The 20,444-nt window shown below is 35.8% G+C and overlaps 1 protein-coding gene across 5 annotated transcripts; it reads left to right on the top strand.

The window, feature by feature from the left end:
- Positions 1-6,005: 6,005 nt before the first annotated feature.
- LOC142168713 (uncharacterized) lies at positions 6,006-19,415 on the top strand. 5 transcript variants are annotated; one of them, XM_075229479.1, is made up of 6 exons: positions 6,008-6,432; positions 9,565-9,633; positions 10,768-10,827; positions 17,659-17,727; positions 18,894-18,953; positions 19,138-19,415. In XM_075229479.1, the coding sequence occupies exons 1-6, from the start codon at positions 6,199-6,201 to the stop codon at positions 19,159-19,161; spliced, it is 516 nt and encodes a 171-aa protein (XP_075085580.1). In that variant the 5' UTR covers positions 6,008-6,198; the 3' UTR covers positions 19,162-19,415. The 5 variants fall into 5 exon arrangements, 2 of the variants coding, with proteins under 2 accessions (XP_075085580.1, XP_075085579.1); XR_012698610.1 differs by lacking the exon at positions 19,138-19,415 and having other exon boundaries at positions 6,006-9,240; positions 18,894-19,127; XM_075229478.1 differs by lacking the exon at positions 19,138-19,415 and having other exon boundaries at positions 18,894-19,119.
- Positions 19,416-20,444: the final 1,029 nt, after the last annotated feature.

The following is a 20,444-nucleotide window of genomic DNA, read 5'->3' on the forward strand; positions in this document are numbered from 1 at the left end:
AAAAATATTTTCTCATTTCAACAAATTGAGTATTTCTTTTCATGATATAGAAAAAATATTTCTTTCATTCGACAAAATGAGTAATTTATTTTCATGTTGTAGAAAAGATACTTTCTTTTTCAACAAAATAAAGTATTTTCTTTTTAGTTATCGAGCTCAAATTTTAACGTTGTTCTTGTGTGAAAAAGTAAAGTAGCACATTAGTTCCTTTGATTTTATGTAAATTTTGAAAAGAATAATTAAATTCATGAATAAAATAGAGTTCGGGGAGGGTGAGGCGGGGAAGGAGTACATGAAACATGGGGATTTTGGGGAAAGTGAGCTGAGGAGAGTAGCATAGAAATTATTTTCCTAAAAAATAATTTATACTCTTTAACCAAACATTAGAAAATATTTTCTGGAAAAAATATTTTCACTCACCAACCAAACAAGGAAATATAAGTGATAAAACTACTCATTTTCCACGTAAAACATTTTCCTTCGTACCAAACACCCTATGTGACATCTCTTGATGTATAGTGATATAGATTAATTTGGGTCCTGCATGTGAAGTAATATGTACAAAGTACGTACTAGCTATGTTTATTAATTAGCGATGTGCTATACTAGTTTATATATGATTATCAACAATCTAACTAAGTTTCAGAATTCTCAAAAGAAGTTGGCCATGTTTGATGTGATATGAAATATCAAACTCGGTACTACATGAAATCCATATATATGGGGTTCTTTAGATTTGGACCAAAATTTGTTACATTTTGTAAACTTAATGGACTATATATTTACAATGTTATATGAGAAACACTGGAATGGCTACTCCAAACATAAGGACCCTAGCTAAAGTGATTTAAGAAAACGATTTTGCCTTTTTTATATTACATTTCCCATCATAGCTGATAATTAAGTCTACGTCTAATAAGTTGGTAGAAAGATATGGTTTTGATTGTTCAATTTAACAATATTATCATAAATTAGACATGTGTAGATAAATATAATCATGCAATAAGGGAGAGAAGATGTTGTCAAAAATTGCTAGGAATCTTTTATTTGTCTAAAGTTTGATGAATATAATTATTTGGTACATATAATCGTGGAATGCAAGTACCTAATGAATTGGTCGAGCGTAACATATCTACCATCATATTAAAAAAGAAAATGTGTTGTAACTAAATTGGTCGTTGCCTTGGTCTCCCACTTTTTAGCGGATAGCTCATAGATTTATTTATATTTTTTCTTTAAAAAATCTGCCTATTGAATCATAAAAATCAACATATAACATACATACTAAAAAGAAAATAAATTTTGTGTATACAATATCAGGAGCTAAGGGTGTGTTTGGTATAATGAAAAATGTTTTCTTGGAAAACAAGTAGTAATCTTACTTATTTTTCGGTGTTTGGTATGCAAATTAAGGAAAATAACTTCTCAAGAGTATTCATAAATAATTTAGATACAATAAACATGAAACCATAAACTTTCGAACTAACAACCTTCTGAACCCACAAATTTCATAAACTTCTGAACCGCTAAACTTTCGAACCCGTAAACTTTGTAATTTCTAAACCTCCAAACCTCCAAACGCATAAACCTCCGAACTCATAATTTTGGAACTCGTAAAATTTCGAACCTGTAAACTGAAAATATAAAAAAAAATATTTTTTTGCGGGGCGGGGAGGGGCGCGAAGTGGGTGGGTGCAGAAAAACGAAAAAAAAAAAAACAGAAAACAGAAAATTTAAAATACAAAAAAAAGTAAAAAAAATAAATTGTGGGGGGTGGGGGTGGTGCAGAAAAAAAAAAATAGAAAACAGAAAACAGAAATTTGAAAATACAAAAAAAAGTAAAAAAAATTAAATTGCGGGGGTGGTGCAGAAAAACAAAAAAACAGAAAACAGAAAAAAGTTAAAAAAAAAATTTGCGGGGGGTAGGAGGGGTGGGTGGTACAAAAAAAACGAAAAAAAAAAACAGAAAATTGAAGTTGGATGGGGTTTGGGGTTAGATGTTAGGGTAAGTGAAGTTTTTGGAAAATGTTTTCCTAACTTTTTCTATTGAAGTCATTTCCTCCAATTTCAGGAAAATGTGATATCTAAGAAAAATTGTTCTATACATAATTTTAACTTTTTTGTGCAACCAAACAGTGGAAAATGATATTTTCATACCAAACACACCCTAAATGTTTAAATCATAGTGGATTATACATTAATCTGCTTGTCTTGGATCTGCAGTTAATATTGGGCCTGCTCTCTGAATTCAGAGGAATTCAAAGGTTCAAAGCCTATATTCAAGTTGGACTTAGTGGCCCTTACGACTGCACCAATGTTTTCTGCCATATTTTATTGAGGTTGAAGCCGTTTTTTTGGACCTCTATTTAAAAAATATTCAAATTTTACAAAATTCTGAAACTTTACCCGTCTCATAATCAACTCCAGACATTAGTTTAGAGTAGAAAATCACCAGTACAAAGTTTCCAAATTCAAACCTTCTGGTCGGCGAAATTACACAAATATTCATTTTTAAGCCATTATTTAATCTTCGTTCCTATTTTAAAAATTGTGCAAATATAGCCCTTAAAAAATTACTCTCAGATAAAGTTAGATTCGAGTCTAATGTTTGCGCATGGAATTTCAAATTTTCTCACAAAACATTAGACTGTTGTCTAATATTTGCAATAACTTATAAAATTATAGACAACAATCTACACTCAAAAGATTTTTAGTTTGCTCAAAAAAGATCTTTGGACGGTGGTCTAAAAGTTCACTAGTTGCAAGAGAAATAACAAGACGATCATTTACTAAATAGCTGATAAAAAAAGAGACAACAGGCGAAAAATTCACCCTTCAGGTATGAAGTTGGGCTCTCCTAAAGCCTAACTTTAGACGTTATGAATACAACAACAACAATAACAAACCTAGTATAATCTCACAAGTAAGATCTGTGAGGGTAGCGTGTATACAAATCTTGCCCCTACCTTGAAGATAGAGAATTTATTTCCGAACAGCTCAAGAAAAGATGAATAAATCTGAAGTTTGAATAAAGTTCAAATTTAAACGTGAGGTATAAATTTAGGTTTTGATGGAGTTCAAAATTCATACTCGAAGGTATGAAAAAGAAGAAGATGATGATGATTATAAAGCAGCAGCACGTTCGATCTGAAATTTTCTTTAAGTGGTTTTTAAAATTAAATATATTTTAGATAGGGTACTACAAGAGACTACCTGTTTCTACTTTTATCCAAACAAATGAAATTGTTTTTACTCGTTTCTTCATAAGAATCGCCGAGGAATAACAAAGCCAAAGCATCTAATATTTAGTATAAGTTCTTAGTCTTTCCTTCTTAAATAAATTTATACAGAATTTTATATAAAAGACAGTAGTAATATAAATTTTTATCGTAGTCAAAAAAAAGAAGAAAATTCTGTACTCAACTCAAGTAATAATCTTCTATGTAAAAATAAAACAGACGAGTATTAAATTTGTGTGTTTCTTTCCATTGCCTTTGAACTTTTGATTTTTATTTATTCATCTATTATTAGGAAGTATGAGTTGGGCTGTCAATTTCCTACAATTTAAAACACATATTTTTTTGGATGTTTTTAATATTTATTGAATTAGTCTCTTATTAATAGTATTGTTTCAAAGAACTACGAATACTTTAAAAGTCAGTGTGAACCAACAATAGTTATTTTCATATTTTACTTAGAATGAAACCAACGTGTTAGCTAAAACTAATCTATTAAATATGAATACATCAATAGAAACAAATCTTTTTGAAAAATCACAAATAATGCTAATAATAGTTGAATACATGACATTATTGATCATAAAGTCTCATTTCTAACAATTTGAATTAAATCTCTGTAGCAAGATTTTGCTCCTTTAATCAATAAATCTACAATTAGAATGCATGACTAGGACAGGGTGGCTCTCTCTTTGTTCTTTTTATTTTTGGCAATAATGCATGACTTGTGCATATTTATAAAGAAATTAAAGATTATTATCAATCTGAATTATTAAAAATGGAGAGATAATGGGCTTATAAAAAAAAACTTTTTTATGTTTTCCGTTTTTGACTTTCTTCCTTTTTATATTTAAATATTTATTTCTGTTCTTGGTAGGACCCGTGCTGCTTATATGCATATTTATCAAAACTTTATATGCATAGGATTCCCTTGGCTTTGTCAACCCTTCGGATAATTGGGCACATGATGTCTGATAGCATAAATATGTGACTTTAAATTTTCTCTTTGTTATTTTTTGTATTTTACCGAAAAAATAGAGTTATGTTTTAATATAATACTGAAAACAAAATCACTCATAGCAAAAGGAGCTAATGTTTTGATATATTATGAAGATTAAGTTTTGTCACCGACAATCATAAAAAAATATTAACTGACTAAACACTTTATAATATGACTCGGTTGCATATACATCCCCTTATATTTTTAATCCATATACTTAGCTTCCTATACAATGAAAATTCTACATAAATATTAGTTTGAATAAAATTTTCATTTTACAAGGGTGTTGAAGTGTTAAATTTTTAAAAACATGGAGTATACATGTAACTAGAGATATCAAAATATATAACAACTATAAGATAAACTAAAGTAACGAATATGAAGTTCCTATACATTTAATTTTATAAAATTTAAGAAAGAGAATAAACACTTTCCTGGAAACGTATATCTTTTAGACTCCTACATAGGAATTAGGAAGTAACCATAATTTGTTTTATATATATATATATACACACACACACACACACACATACACACCATTTACAAATAATAACATATTTTTTCTTGAACATATAGCTACTTATTTTTTTTAAATTACTAGTCTTAGGGTACGCGCTTTGCGTGTGTACCTCTATCAATGAATATAAAATTTAAAAATTATATAAATATTATTCCTATATCAATGAATATAAAATTAAAAAATTATATAAATATTACTAAATAATGTATTTGAGTTATAAAATAGAATTTAAAAAATATAAGTTCTTGAAAATGACGAATATTGATCCTATTTGGTCAACAAAAATAATTTTGATAGCTTAGTGATCTATTATTTATCCTTCTTTTGTTTTAACTTCGGAAGAAAATAATTGTTTAGGTAATATGTATTCTAGACAGGGCAACTAAAGAAAATAAAAAAAATTATAATAAATTACGTAGCTAAAAGGAAAATATTCATTGCTGGGTAGAATTTAGCTATGGGTTAGTGATAGAAATATCCTATTAGCTATGAGACGAATTTGAAAGCTAATTCCTATTTTTCTTAAAGTCAAATTCTGTAATAAATATTTTTTAACCAAAAAAAGTCCTTTTCATCTAGTTGACGGAAAAAGCATTAGAGTAAATTAAGGTATTGCCTTGGAAACAAAGTGTTTTAATTTAGTATTTTCTGAAATGTATTCTAGGTAAAAATTTTAATGATTTTATAGTCCTAAATATAAGGACTTCTTACTTAATTCAAATAATAAATCTGATTTAATTCAAACACCTAAATATTAGATAGGAGAATAATCAAATAACTATTTTGTCTATTCTGAACTCTATTTTAAAAGGATAAAAAAAGCGAACGATATTTCGCTAAGGGTTTTCGTGCTTTTAATATACTATAGATAGATTAAAAGGGTAAAAAAGGCGAACGATATTTCGCTAACGGCCTTCGTGCTTTTAATATAGTATAGATAGATATAAATATAGATATAGATATAAATAATATTTGATATTCTTGAATTTTTCTTTTTCTTAGCTTGTCTTTTTATTCTTCCACTTCAAAATATATTAACTTTACCTGACTTAGATGAATATTCGTGTGTCTATGATTCCTATTATACAGGGGATTGTTCATCTTAGAAATACATACGGATAAGGCTATTATATTTATACCAGATTTTTGTTATATATGAGATATAAGTATTTTATTTTATTCCTAAGGGCTACTTTAGTCTTTTCGTAAATTTTGCTAACAGCTAACACACGTAAAGTAACTTTGACGGGTGGTGCGATATAGGGACTCTCACTGCCAGCGACTAATCCCTCCCTCTGCTCATCCTCTTTCTTTTCTCTGCTTCATTTTCAGATTTCTTTCTATCTCACAACGATTAATCTGCTTCCGTTTACCTCTGCCCATCCTCTTTCTGTCTCTGCTTCATCTTCAGATTTATTTTTATCTCAACTTCACCGATTTTGATGTCACTTTCGACATCATCGGTTAATCGAAGGTCTTTGAGTAGGAAACTTGGTTCACTGACTTTCCTCCTAAGGTTTTATCACCAATATATTATCAATCGTTTTCGGAATAGCCGAGGAAATAGTTGTGGAGATTTTAAGATAATATTTGATACTAGAAATAACCTGTGTTTCGGTTTCTACAACCTTAGCAAAGTTCAACAACTCAATATTGTCCTCTTGCAATATCTGCTTGTAAGTCTTGAACTTTTTTATTTGTTTTCACATCCTTGATAAGAGTTCTTTCCCCAACTTTTCTACCAAGAATGTTTGATGTGGTTGAAACAAATGTTGTTATTATGAAAAGGGTGATGAGAAGGGAAATAAGTTTTGTGGATTTCGTCGCATTTTGATGATTGAAATTTTATGAATGTTTGGGAGAAGAAGGGGAATAATATTCGTACTAAGTCAAAGAAAGAAATGAAACAAGAAATAAACACAATAAGTGTAAAGAATCACCAATTGTTTGCTAGATCACAATTTTTTCTCTTTGCTAGCTTTGGTTTAAGTTAGCCAGCCTGCTATGTCTTTGCCAACTTTGCTTTTAGTTAGCCAGCCTGCTATTGCTTCCTCTTTGTCAGTCTTTATTGAGAATATGTCAATAAATTTTGTTGTTGTTCTGTTGGTTCTTGCATAAAGTACTGAAAGGTCTTTCTTTGGGTTTGTAAATGTATTATGATCAAAATTTTGATTACATCTTCTACTGATTAAGTTACTACACTTCTAACAAAACTCATGTGGTCGCTAAAATTACAAAAATGTGTGGGATTGATTTCCAAAGAAAAACCTTATTTGATTTTTTTAACTTTGGGTATCGAGGCATCGGAAGGTAAAACTTTGGATATCTAGGCATCGAAAGGTAAGCACCACAGTATAATAACATTCTTCTCAAATAGCTACGGGTGTCTTTGTTTCTGCCCAAGTGAGTAATTTATCGATCCCCACAAGGTGTTTATTTTTTCTCCTTCTGCTGATATCAATTTTGCTCGTGAGCTTTGTCTAGTGTCCATCGATATTAAAGTTTGTCACTCTCATATATGAGTTGGTACAAGAGTTCTACTATTTTTAAATATTATAAAATTCATCGTCAGTAAACAAACAACACTGTAACCATACTAAGAGATAGTTGCGTTCCAAATTTTTTCTTGCTTTTAACTTTTTAATTGAAGAAAGGAAAACCCAACTGATCAAGTGTGAAACTTGTGCAGGATTTTCAGATATAATTAACTTCCAAAGCATTTATTCATTTGTTTATGTCTTCATTTTGATCTGCTGTAGTTGAGGTTTGTTGCAGCATGATGGATTTACTGTCCAGTATGTGATATTTAAATTAAGAAGGAACTTTAAGAGTGACATTGGAAGTGTGATTGTGAAATTCTCATGTTATCTTATTTAAAAAGACAACATCTTTAAGGGAGTCTCGCAGTGATAGTAGAATATGAAAAGTAACTTTTCAATACATGTCCATCAATTTCTTATCACAAAGTCCTTGAATGATCAGATTCCTATAATAAAATACTTCAATAGATAGACTCTTTTATTTTTAGTTTTTTATACTGTTAATTTACAAAGGAACATATATGCTATAAAAGGTCAAAATCTTTTCTGAAAAATTAAAATTTCAACATTTATTAACTGTTAATATTCTCTATAACAGAAAATACATATATATTTATGTATAGGTATTTACACCTCTGTTTAATCTAGCTCATTTTTGTTCTGTTATTACTGTGCCTTTTTTTAAACCTTCAGTTTCATTTATTTGGATAGTAATTACTTTCGGCGAATTTTGAGAATATTTTTCTTTATAAGGTTATTGTAACGACCCGGCCAGTCGTTTTAAAAGTTGTAGTCCCGTTTCCCTATTTACTGCTCATTCTGTACTTTATAACTGATATATGACTTGCCAGAGTAATTGGTTTAGGTCCGGTGAGGTTTTGGAACGAATTGGAACACTTAGTTTCAAGTTTTAAAGCTTATGTTCAAATAGTGACCGAATATCGACTTATGTGCAAACGATCCCGGAATAGAATTTTGATGATTCCAACAGCTCTGTATGGTGATTTTGGACTTAGGAACGTGTTCAAAATTTTATTTGGAATTCCGTAGTTAAATTAGACTTGAAATGGCTAAAATAGTAATTTAAGTTTGGAAGTTTGACCGGGGAGTTGACTTTTTGATATCGGGGTCGGAATCCAGTTCCGAAAATTTTTATATTTTCGTTATGCCATTTATGACTTGTGTGCAAAATTTTAGGTCAATCGGACTTGATTTGATAGGTTCCGGCATCGAATGTAAAAGTTAGAAATTCTTAAGTTTCATTAAGTTAGAATTGGGGTGTGAATTGTGATTTATTGTTGTTGGATGTGATTTGAAGACTCGACTAAGTTCGTATGATGTATTAGGACTTGTTGGTATATTTGGTTGAGGTCCTGAGGGGTTCGGACGTGTTTCGGATGGTATTCAGATTATTTTCCTTCATTTTGGCACTGTTGGTAGCTGTTGTTTGCTGGTGTTTCAAACCTTCTTCGCGATCGCGAAGATTGGGATGCGATCGGAAAGATTGGGACGCGATCGCGTAGGCTTAGTTGAGGCAGTGTTGATTTTGTTTTTCGCGATCGCGTGAAGTCAACGATCGCGTAGGTTGGGCCAGTCTGTGTATCGTGATCGCGTGGCATTGTTTGCGATCATGTAGGGGAAACTTGAGAGCAAGTTGGGCCACGTATTTACTCTATGCGATCGCGTGAAGAGGGATGTGATCGCGTAGAGCTGGAATCATGTGCATCGCGATGACGTGGCATTGTTTGCGATCACGTAGGGTTAAACCTGGGAAGTGGAAAACTGTGCTTCGCGATCGCGTGTGATTGTTCATGATCGCGTAGAGCAAATGTCTAGGCAGAGAGTTTAAGTTCTGAAAATGGAACTTCGTCCCATTTTTTATTTTTGACGGATTGGAGCTCGGGAAGAGGCGATTTTTAGGAGATTTTCAGAAAAAATATCGGGGTATGTATTCTTAACTCAATTTAGGTTAGATTACCCGAATCCATCACTGTTTTTAACATTTAATTGGTGATTTAAGTTGAAAAAAATTTGAAAACCCTTTATTGGATAAATTTGAGTATTTGAGGGTCGAATTGTTATCGGAATTTAATCATTTTGTTATGGTTAGACTCGTGGTTGAATGTGCGTTCATATTTCGTGACTTTCGTCGGATTCAGAGACGTGCGATATTTGAGTTAATTTCAGATTTTTATTGAAAAATATAGTATTTTTTTATGGAATTGATTCTATAATTTTTGTTGACTATATCGAATTAATTATGACCAGATTCGAGTCGATCATAGTCGGAAAATCGAGGAAAGGGCATACTACTTGATTCAATTGGAGCAAGTCGAGGTAAGTGACTTGTCTAACCTTGTGTGGGAGAAATTTCCCCTACGATTGGCATTGATGTGATAATTGTAATGTATTGAAAGTCGTGTATACGAGGTGACGAGTGTGTACACGGGCTAAATGTGGAAGATTATGTTTTTAAATTGTGTAGATCACTGTTGCATATTAATTAAATTATTTTATTTTGTTATATTCTTCATCATTGATCTTATATTTATATTTTAAATTTGCTTGACCTTTTCCTGCTAATTGTTTTACCTGTTTAGTTGAAACTTGGTTTCTTTTATTCTGTGCATTATTTGAAGGCTGAATTTCTTAAATTAAAATATTATTAATATGATGTATTTGATATTCTAAATTTGGTACGGAGGCAACATATTAAAAATTTTGAAATATTATTTTTGTTGAGTTATTTATTCTCGAATATTTTTGTGAGATTTTTGTACTCATTGTGATTGAGCCGTGAGCTCCATGTTGTGGAAAATATTGTTGATATTGTTTATTTTGGCAAATTGAAATGTTTGAGCACTTGAGGTGTAGATTGTGATATTTTGTGATATTGATACGCATGCGGTGGTATAAAGTCTGGGTGTTGAAATACATGCGGTGAGATAAGGGTGGGTTGATACACGTGGCTAGTAGGGGAACTATTAGAAGTCATGCGGTGTGATAAGGGTGTCTAAAACGCGGGCTGCTATTTCGGAAAAAAATATTTTTCTTTAACATTAAATGTGAAGGCTCTCGCGGTGATATAAGGAAATGAGATATTGTGAATTTATTTATGATTTGGGACTACGAGACGGTACCTAGGGAGTGCCCTTATTGATATTGATCTATAGCCGCAGTTGCCTTTGATTATTGTTGTGATTTTCTTAAAGTTGAAAAGAATTCTATTTTGTTTCCACGAGGTAATATTTGCCATTATTTTGCGTAGTTAATTGGTGACATACTACTTACTCGATTCATTTCCATTGTCATTTCATTTTTATTATATTGTTAAACATTTCACCTTGTCTTTTATTATTTCAGTAGGGCCTGACCTGACCTCGTCACTACTCTACTGAGGTTAGGCTTGACACTTACTGGGTACCGCTGTGGTGTACTCATACTACGCTTCTGCACATATTTTTTGTGCAGATCCAGGTACATCCTACCAGTCCAGACATCAGTGAGTTACCTGTGTACGGAGACTTCGAGGTATATCTGCCAGCGTCCGCAGACTTCGGAGTCCCCTTCTATCATTATTGTGTTGTTTCCTTATTTTCCTTAGACCCTGAAATATAGATACATTTAGGATAAATTATTAGAAACTTGTGACTTATTTTTACCGGGTTTTGAGAGTTGTAATTATGTGAATTTGAAGATTTTTTTTAATTTCAGATTTCTATTGTTATTCCGCATTGATAAGCTTACCCAGTCTTAGAGATTAGGTGCCATCACGATATCCTACGGAGGGAATTTGGGGTCGTGACAAGTTGGTATCAGAGCTTTAGGTTCATAGGTGTTATGAGTCACAAGCAGGTTTAGTAGAGTCTCGCGGATCAGTACGGAGACGTTTATACTTTTCTTCGGGAGGCTATGGAACTGTTAGGAAAATATTCGCTTCTTTGATTCCTTATCGTGCGCACTGTTGAATTCAAAGTTCTAAACCATTGTCTTTCTATTCTCTCACAGATGGTGGACATGCATAACTGGATCCGATGATCAGACTCCCACACCCCCTGTTAGAGCCGCAAGAGGCTAGGGTCGGGGTAGAGGTTGAGCCAGAGGCCGAGAAAGACCACGTGGTGCAGCCAGAGCACCTGTACGAGCTGCTGCAGCAGATCCACTAGTAGCTCCAGTTGGAGAGCAGGCGCCTGAGACGCCTGTTACTACTCCTGCACTTCAGGAGACCCTTGGCCAATTTTTGAGCATGTTTGGCACTCTAGCTCAGGCATGGTTGATTCTACTTGCTCCTGCCACATCTCAGGCCGGGGGAGGAGCACAGACTCCCGCCGCCCGTACTCCCGAGCCACGGGCCCAAGTTGACCATGCCCCAGAGGTTATACCAGTGCAGCCAGTTATCCTAGTTCGGCCTAAGGTTAGGACAACAGTTTCAGAGGGGGAGCATCTCAGGCTCGAGAGGTACAAGAAGTACCACCCTCTCACATTCAGTGGTTTAGCTTCAGAGGATGCTCAGGGTTTTCTTGAGGAATGTCACCGTATCCTCCGTACCATGGGTATTGTGGATTCCAGTGGGGTTTCTTTCACGACATTCCAGCTTAGAGGAGCGGCCTACCAGTGGTGGCGGGCATATGAGTTGGATAGTCCGGCTGAGGCAGCTTCACTTACTTGGACTCAATTTTCTGATATGTTCTTGAGGGAATATGTTCCTCAGAGTCTTAGAGATGCATGGCACGCAGAGTTTGAGCAGTTGTGCCAGGGTTCTATGACCGTGTCGAAATATGCGGTCTGATTCAGTAATTTGGATAGGCATGCACCAGCCTTAGTTGCTACTGTTCGAGAGCTGGTTCGTAGATTTATTGAGGGTCTCCACCCTAGTATCAGATTCAATATAGCCCGAGAGCTAGAGATGGACATCACATACCAACATGTGGTGTCAATTGCTAGGAGATTAGAGGGTATGCGGACCCGGGAGAGGGAAGAGAGGGAAGCTAAGAGACCCCAAGATTCTGGCACATATAATAATTCGTGTGCCCCAGCTGCAGCCCGTCATGGTAGAGGCTATGTGAGTCGTCCTATTCATTCAGCACTTCCAGCTTCCAGTGGTATTCCGGCTACTCCCAGACCTCAGGTTCTATATTATGCACCGAAGTGTCTACTGTACCTCCTGTACGGGGTGCCTTCAGTGGGCAGTCTAGTCGATAAGGCCCGAGCCAGTCCCAGCAGCCACGTCCTCCGAGGGCTTGTTTTGAGTGTGGTGACACTCATCATATCATGAGAGATTGCCCCAGATTTAGGAGGGGTGCACCTCCACAGATTTCTCAGGCCCCACCCATTCCACAGGGCCCTCAGGCTTCTCATGCCATGATTACTGCACCAGTTGCCACTCCACCTGCACAGCCAGCCAGAGGTGGAGGTAGAACAGGTAGAGGTTGCCCTAGAGGGGGAGGCCAGACCAGATATTATGCCCTTCCTGCTAGGACGGAGGCAATTGCATCCGATTCTGTTATCATAGGTATTATTCCGGTCTGTCATAGAGATGCATCAGTCTTATTTGATCCAGGATCCACTTATTCTTATGTGTCATCTTATTTTGCCCCGTATTTGGGCGTATCACTTGATTCCTTGAGTTCTTCTGTTTACGTATGCACACCCGTGGGTGAATCTATTATTGTGGACCGCGTGTATCGGTTGTGTTTAATTGTTATCGGTGGTTTTGAGACCAGAGCTGATTTATTATTGCTCATTGTATTTCGATATTATTTTGGACATGGACTGGTTGTCACCTTATCACGCTATTCTTGATTGTTATGCCAAGACGGTGACGTTGGCTATGCCAGGTCTACCGTGGCTAGAGTGGAGAGGTATCTCGGATTATGTTCCTAACAGGGTTGTTTCATTTCTTAAGGCTCAACGGATGGTTGAGAAGGGGTGTGATGCGTATCTGGCCTATGTGAGAGATGTTAGTGTTGATACTCCTACCGTGGAGTCAGTTCCTATAGTAAGGAATTTTCCTGATATATTTCTAGCGGATCTTTCGGGTATGCCACCTGACAGGGATATTGACTTTGTCATTGATTTGTTACCGGGCACTCAGCCCATTTCTATTCCACCACATCGTATGGCCCCAGCAAAATTGAAAGAGTTAAAAGAAAAGTTACAGGAGTTGCTTGATAAGGGCTCATTCGGCCAGTGTATCGCCTTGGGGTGCTCCTGTCTTATTTGTGAAGAAGAAGGATGGTTCTATGCGGATGTGTATTGATTACCGCCAGCTGAACAAAGTTACAGTGAAGAACAAGTATCCATTGCCATGTATTGATGACCTATTTGATCAGCTTTAGGGTGCCAGAGTGTTCTCTAAGATCGACTTGGGTTCAGGTTATCCTCAGTTGAAGATTCGGGAGCCAGATATCCTTAAGACTGCTTTTAGGACTCGGTATGGTCATTATGAGTTTCTTGTAATGTCATTATGCATTTGATGAATTGTGTATTTCAGCCCTATCTCGACTCCTTCGTCATTGTATTTATTGACGACATTCTGGTGTATTCTCGGAGTCAGGAGGATCATGAGCAGAATTTTCAAACTTGTGAATTCTGGCTTAATTCAGTGGTATTATTGGGTCATATAGTTTCGTGCGAGGGGATCAAGGTAGATCCAAAGAAGATTGAAGCAGTGCAGAGTTGGTCCAGACCGTCCTCAGCTACGGAGATCCGAAGTTTCCTTGGTTTGGCAGGTATTATCGCCGATTTGTAGAGGGTTTCTCTTCTGTTGCTGCACCTATGACCAAATTGACCCAGAAGGGTGCTTCGTTCAGGTGGACCGAGGAATGTGAGGAGAGCTTCCAAAAGCTCAAGACAACTTTGACTACAACCCCAATATTGGTATTGTCTACAGGTTCAGGGTCTTATACTGTGTATTGTGATACATATTGGTCTCGGCGCAGTATTGATGCAAGACTGTAGTGTGATTGCCTATGCGTCCAGGCAGTTAAAGGTACATGAGAAGAATTATCCGGTCCACGACCTTGAGTTAGCAGTTATTGTTCATGCCTTGAAGATTTGGTGGCATTATTTGTACGGTGTCCATTATGAGGTTTACACCGATCACCGGAGTTTACAACATCTATTTAAACAGAAGGATCATAATTTGAGGCGGCGGAGATAGTTGGAGTTGCTTAAGGATTACGATATCACCATTCTCTATCATCCCGGGAAGGCCAATATAGTGGCCGATGCCTTGAGTCATAAGGCGGAGAGTTTGGGCAGCTTAGCATATTTACTAGTAGTAGAAAGGCCTTTAGCCTTGGATGTTCCAGTTTGTTAGATTGTATGTTTCTGAGCCGAGCTGAGTTTTGGCTTGTGTGGTTTCCCAGTCTTCTCTGTATGATCGTATCAGGGAGCGTCAGTATAATGACCCACATCTGCTTGTCCTTAAGGACACAATTCAGCACGGTGATGCCAATGAAGTCACTATTGGAGATGACGATGTATTACGGATGCAGGGCAGGCTATGTGTGCCTAATGTAGATGGTTTGCGTGAGTTGATTCTTTAGGAGGCTCACAGTTTGCGGTACTTCATTCATCCGGGTGTTGCAAAGATGTATCAGGACTTGAGACAATACTATTGGTGAAGGCGGATGAAAAAAGACATAGTGTAGTATGTAGCTCGGTGTCTATGTAGCTCGGTGTCTAAATTGTCAACATGTAAAATATGAGCATCAACGACCCGGTGGATTGCTTCAGAAGTTAGAGATTTCAGAATGGAAATAAGAGCGGATCACTATGGATTTTGTTGTTGGGCTCCCACAGACTCAGAGGAAGTTCGATGCAGTTTGGGTAATTGTGGATAGATTGACCAAGTCACCTCATTTCATTCCTGTAGTTACTACTTACTCTTCGGAGCAACTGGCTCAGGTTTATATTTACGAGATTGTCAGGCTTCATGGCGTACCGGTATCTATCATCTTCGACCGGGGTATGCAATTTACATCACGGTTCTGGAGGGCCGTATAACGTGAGTTGGGTACTCGAGTAGAGTTGAGTACAATATTTCACCCACAGACGGACGGGCAGTCCAAACGCACTATTTAGATACTTAAGGATATCCTTCGTGCGTGTGTGATAGATTTTGGGGGTGCTTGGGATCAGTTCTTACCACTTGCTGAGTTTTCTTATAATAACAATTATCAATCGAGCATTCAGATGGCGCCGTATGAGGCCTTGTATGGTAGGCAGTGCCGGTCTCCAATGGGTTGGTTCGAGTGGGGCGAAGCTAGACTATTGGGTACAGACTTGCTTCAGGACGCCTTGAAAAAGGTTAAATTGATTCAGGATCGATTTCGTACAACCCAATCTAGACAAGCGAGTTATGCGGATCAGAAGGTTCGTGATGTTGCATTCATGGTTGGTGAGCGGGTCTTGCTCTGGGTTTCGCCTATGAAGGGTGTTATGAGGTTCGTGAAGAAGGACAAGTTGAGCCCCAGGTACATTAGGCCTTTTGAGACTCTTGAAAGAGTTGGAGAGGTGGCTTATAGACTTGCACTACCACCTAGTCTCTCTGCAGTTCATCCGGTATTCCATGTTTTTATGCTCCAGAAGTATCACGGCAATCCGTCTCATATGTTAGACTTCGGTTCAGTTCAGTTGGACAAAGATCTATCTTATGTTGAGGAACCAATGTTGTTTTGGACATGCAGGTTCGAAAGCTAAGGTCAAAGAACATTGCTTCCGTGAAGGTTTAATGGAGGGGTCATCCGGTCGAGGAGGCGACTTGGGAGACTGAGTAGGAGATGCGCAACCGTTATCCTCATCTTTTCACCACTTCAGGTATATCTCTATGCCCGTTCGAGGACGAACGATTGTTTTAAAAGGGGGAGGATGTAATGACCCGGCCAATAATTTTAAAAGTTGTAGCCCCGTTTTCCAATTTACTGCTCATTCTGTACTTTATAACTGATATATGACTTGCCAGAGTAATTGGTTTAGGTCCGGTTTTTGGAACGAATTGGAACACTTAGTTCCAAGTTTTAAAGCTTAATTTCAAATAGTGACCGGATGTCGACTTATGTGCAAACAACCTCGAAATAGAATTTTGATGATTCCAACAGCTCCGTATGGTGATTTTGGACTTAGGTGCGTGTTTGGAATTTTATTTTGAAGTTTATAGTTAAATTAGGCTTAAAATGGCTAAAATAATAATTTAAGTTTGAAAGTTTGACCGGGGAGTTAACTTTTTGATATTGGGGTCGGAATCCAGTTTCGAAAATTTTTATAGTTTTGTTATGCCATTTATGACTTGTGTGCAAAATTTGAGGTCAATCGGACTTGATTTGATAGGTTCCGGCATCGAATGTATAAGTTAGAAATTCTTAAGTTTCATTAAGCTTGAATTGGGGTGTGAATTGTGATTTTAGTATTGTTGGATGTGATTAGAAGACTCAACTAAGTTCATATGATGTATTAGGACTTGTTGGTATATTTGGTTGAGGTCTCGAGGGGCTCGGGCGTATTTCGGATGGTATTCAGATTATTTTCCTTCATTTTGGCACTACTGGTAGCTACTGTTTGGTGGTGTTTCAAACCTTCTTCGCGACCGCGAAGATTGGGATGCGATCGCGTAGGCTTAATTGAGGCAGTGTTGGTTTTGTTATTCGTGATCGCGTGAGGTCAACCGCGATCGCATAGGTTATGCTAATCTGTGCATCGCGATCGCGTGGCATTGTTTGCGATCGCGTAGGGGAAACTTGAGAGCAAGTTGGGCCACGTGTTTGCTCTATGCGATCGCGTGAAGAGGGATGCGATTGCGTAGAGTTGGAATCTTGTGCATCGCGATGGCGTGACATTGTTTGCGATCGCGTAGGGTTAAACCTGGGCAGTGGAAGACTGTGCTTCGCGATCGCGTAGAACAAATGTCTGGGTAGAGAGTTTAAGTTCTTCGTCCCATTTTTCATTTTTGACGAATTGGAGCTTGGGACGAGGCGATATTTGGGAGATTTTCAGAGAAAATATCAGGGTAAGTATTCTTAACTAAATTTAGGTATCGGGGTAAGTATTCTTAACTCAATTTAGGTTAGATTACCCGAATCCATCACTGTTTTTAATATTTAATTGGTGATTTAAGTTGAAAAAATTTAAAAACCCTTTATTGGAGATTTGAGGATTTGAGGGTCGAATTGTTATCGGAATTTAGTCATTTTGGTATGGTTAGACTCGTGGTTGAATGGGCGTTCATATTTCGTGACTTTCGTCGGATTCCAAGACGTGCGATATTTGAGTTAATTTCAGATTTTTATTGAAAAATATAGTATTTTCTTATGGAATTGATTCTATAATTTTTGTTGACTGCATCGAATTAATTATGACTAGATTCGAGTCGATCATAGTCGGAAAATCGAGGAAAGGGCATACTACTTGATTCAATTGGAGCAAGTCGAGGTAAGTGACTTGTCTAACCTTGTGTGGGGGAAATTTTCCCTACGATTGGTATTGATGTGATAATTATAATGTGTTGAAAGTCGTGTACACGAGGTGACGAGTGTGTACACGGGCTAAATATGGAAGATTATGTTTTTAAATTGTGTAGATCACTGTCGCATATTAATTAAATTATTTTATTACTTTATATTCTTCATCATTGATCTTATTTTTATACTTTAAATTTGCTTGACCTTTTCCTGCTAATTATTTTACCTGTTTAGTTGAAACTTATTTTTTTTTTATTCTGTGCATTATTTGAAGGTTGAATTTCTTAAATTTAAATATTATTAATATTATATATTTGATATTCTAAATTTGGTACGGAGGCAACATATTAAAAATTTTAAAATATTATATTTGTTGAGTTATTTATTCTCGAATATTTTTGTGAGATTTTTGTACTCATTGTGATTGAGCCGTGAGCTCCATGTTGTGAAAAATATTATTGATATTATTTATTTTGGAAAATTGAAATGTTTGAGCACTTGAGGTGTAGATTGTGATATTTTGTGATATTGATATGCATGCTGTGGTATTTTGTGATATTGATATGCATGCGGTGGTATATGGTCTAGGTGTTGAAATACATGCGGTGAGATAAGGGTGACTTGCTACGCGCGGCTAGTAGGGAAACTACTAGAAGTCATGCGGTTTGATAAGGGTGGCTAAAACGCGGGATGCTATTTCAGGGAAAAAATATTTTTCTTTAAAATTAAATGTGAAGGCTCTCGCAGTGATATAAGGAAATGAGATATTGTGAATTTATTTATGATTTGGGACTACGAGACGGTATCTCGGGAGTGCCCTTGTTGATATTGATTTATAGCCGCAGTTGCCTTTGATTATTGTTGTGATTTTCTTAAAGTTGAAAAGAATTCTATTTTGTTTTCACAAGGTATTATTTACCATTATTTTGCGTAATTAATTGGTGACATACTACTTACTTGATTCATTTCCATTATCATTTCATTTTTATTATATTGTTAAATATTTCACCTTGTCTTTTATTATTCTAGTAGTGCCTTACCTGACCTCGTCACTACTCTACCGAGGTTAGGCTTGGCACTTACTGGGTACCGCTGTGGTGTACTCATACTACACTTCTGCACATCTTTTTTGTGCAGATCCAGGTACATCCTACCAGTCCAGACATCAGTGAGCTACCTGTGTACAAAGACTTCGAGGTATATCAGCCAGCGTCCGCAGACTCCGGAGTCCCCTTCTATCATTATTATGTTGCTTTCTTATTTTCCTTAGACCCTGATATATAGATACATTGAGAATAAATTCTTATAAGCTTGTGACTTATTTCTACCGGATTTTGGGAGTTGTAATTATGTGAATTTGAAGATTTTTTATTTATTTCAGATTTCTATTGTTATTCCGCATTGATAGGCTTACCTAGTCAGACTAGGTGCCATCACGACATCCTACGGAGGAAATTTGGAGTCGTGGCAATTATACGCTGTGGTATCTTTCCAGACAATTTTTATTTATTTGATGCACGCAATTTTTTTTTTTTTTTTTGTGACTTGGTTGATGATAGAGGTGTATTTAGGATTTGAACTTTATGGATTCGAGTTCAGCATTCAACTAGACTACCACATCCCATTTGACTTACTGAGTTGAAAATATATTATTTGTACTTTTGTACTGAATTTTGTAATAAATTTACTAAGTATGAGCTAGATTTGGACGAACCCATAACATTAACGCTATCCTAGCGGATGAATTAGAAAGAAACTTTGTACTCTTTCATTTTTAGTTTGATGACAATTAATCAAGAAAATGTCTTAAGCGCGTGCGATTTATAAAATTATGTTGACTTTATGTTATTCGTGCATACATCTATTTTGCATTTGTTCTTTCATAAGATCTCTTTTTGAAGAGCGACCGATATCTCAGGTTGCAAGATATAAACTGTACTTTGCATGATGTTGCGCTTACTATTTTGTTGGTGGTGGAACCTGAGACTGAAAGGTATAAAAATATATTTGCAGGATGATATTCTTTGTGTTTTGTTATTGGTTTGATTTTGAACTGTTTGCTTTAATTATTGCTTCTTTTTCTGATGTAGAATTTTTAGTTGAACTTGATGAGTTTTGTATTATAATCAAATTTGACATTTTCTTTGTGTTATTATTGAAGTCGATCATCTTACTGATTGTGGTTACACAGGTAGCATATACTGTGATGCATGACTCTTTCGACACAGTCAATTTTCTTCTCCATCATATTGTTGTTACTTTTTCAAGTGTTTTGTATAAATTATTATATTGGAAATTCTTCTTTCAAAATTTCCTCACACTTGTATTCTTGCAGGTTGAGCTCAACTAGCTCATCAACTGCATCTCTCATCTCTTGTTCAGACCTAAGAATACTTTCCATATAATTGAAGTGCAAGGACTACTTCAGTGAAAAAAAGAAACAACATCCATCAAATGGATGATCAAGTGAAATATTACTTTGTACATATATTCTTTATAATTAACTCAATTTATTTGTGACTACAATAATAAATAAAGACAACTTTAGAATTGTTGGCCCATGCGAAGCATGGCCAAGATTGTCTAGTATGTAACTATAGGTGTTTAGGATAATTTACTTTTAGATATTTAAATAATTTCTTACTCATAGAAAAATATTTCGCTTAAAATATTTAAGTGGATTATTTT

Source organism: Nicotiana tabacum, chromosome 14 (genome assembly GCF_000715075.1).
Source record: "Nicotiana tabacum cultivar K326 chromosome 14, ASM71507v2, whole genome shotgun sequence".
In the NCBI taxonomy this organism is placed as follows: domain Eukaryota; kingdom Viridiplantae; phylum Streptophyta; class Magnoliopsida; order Solanales; family Solanaceae; genus Nicotiana; species Nicotiana tabacum.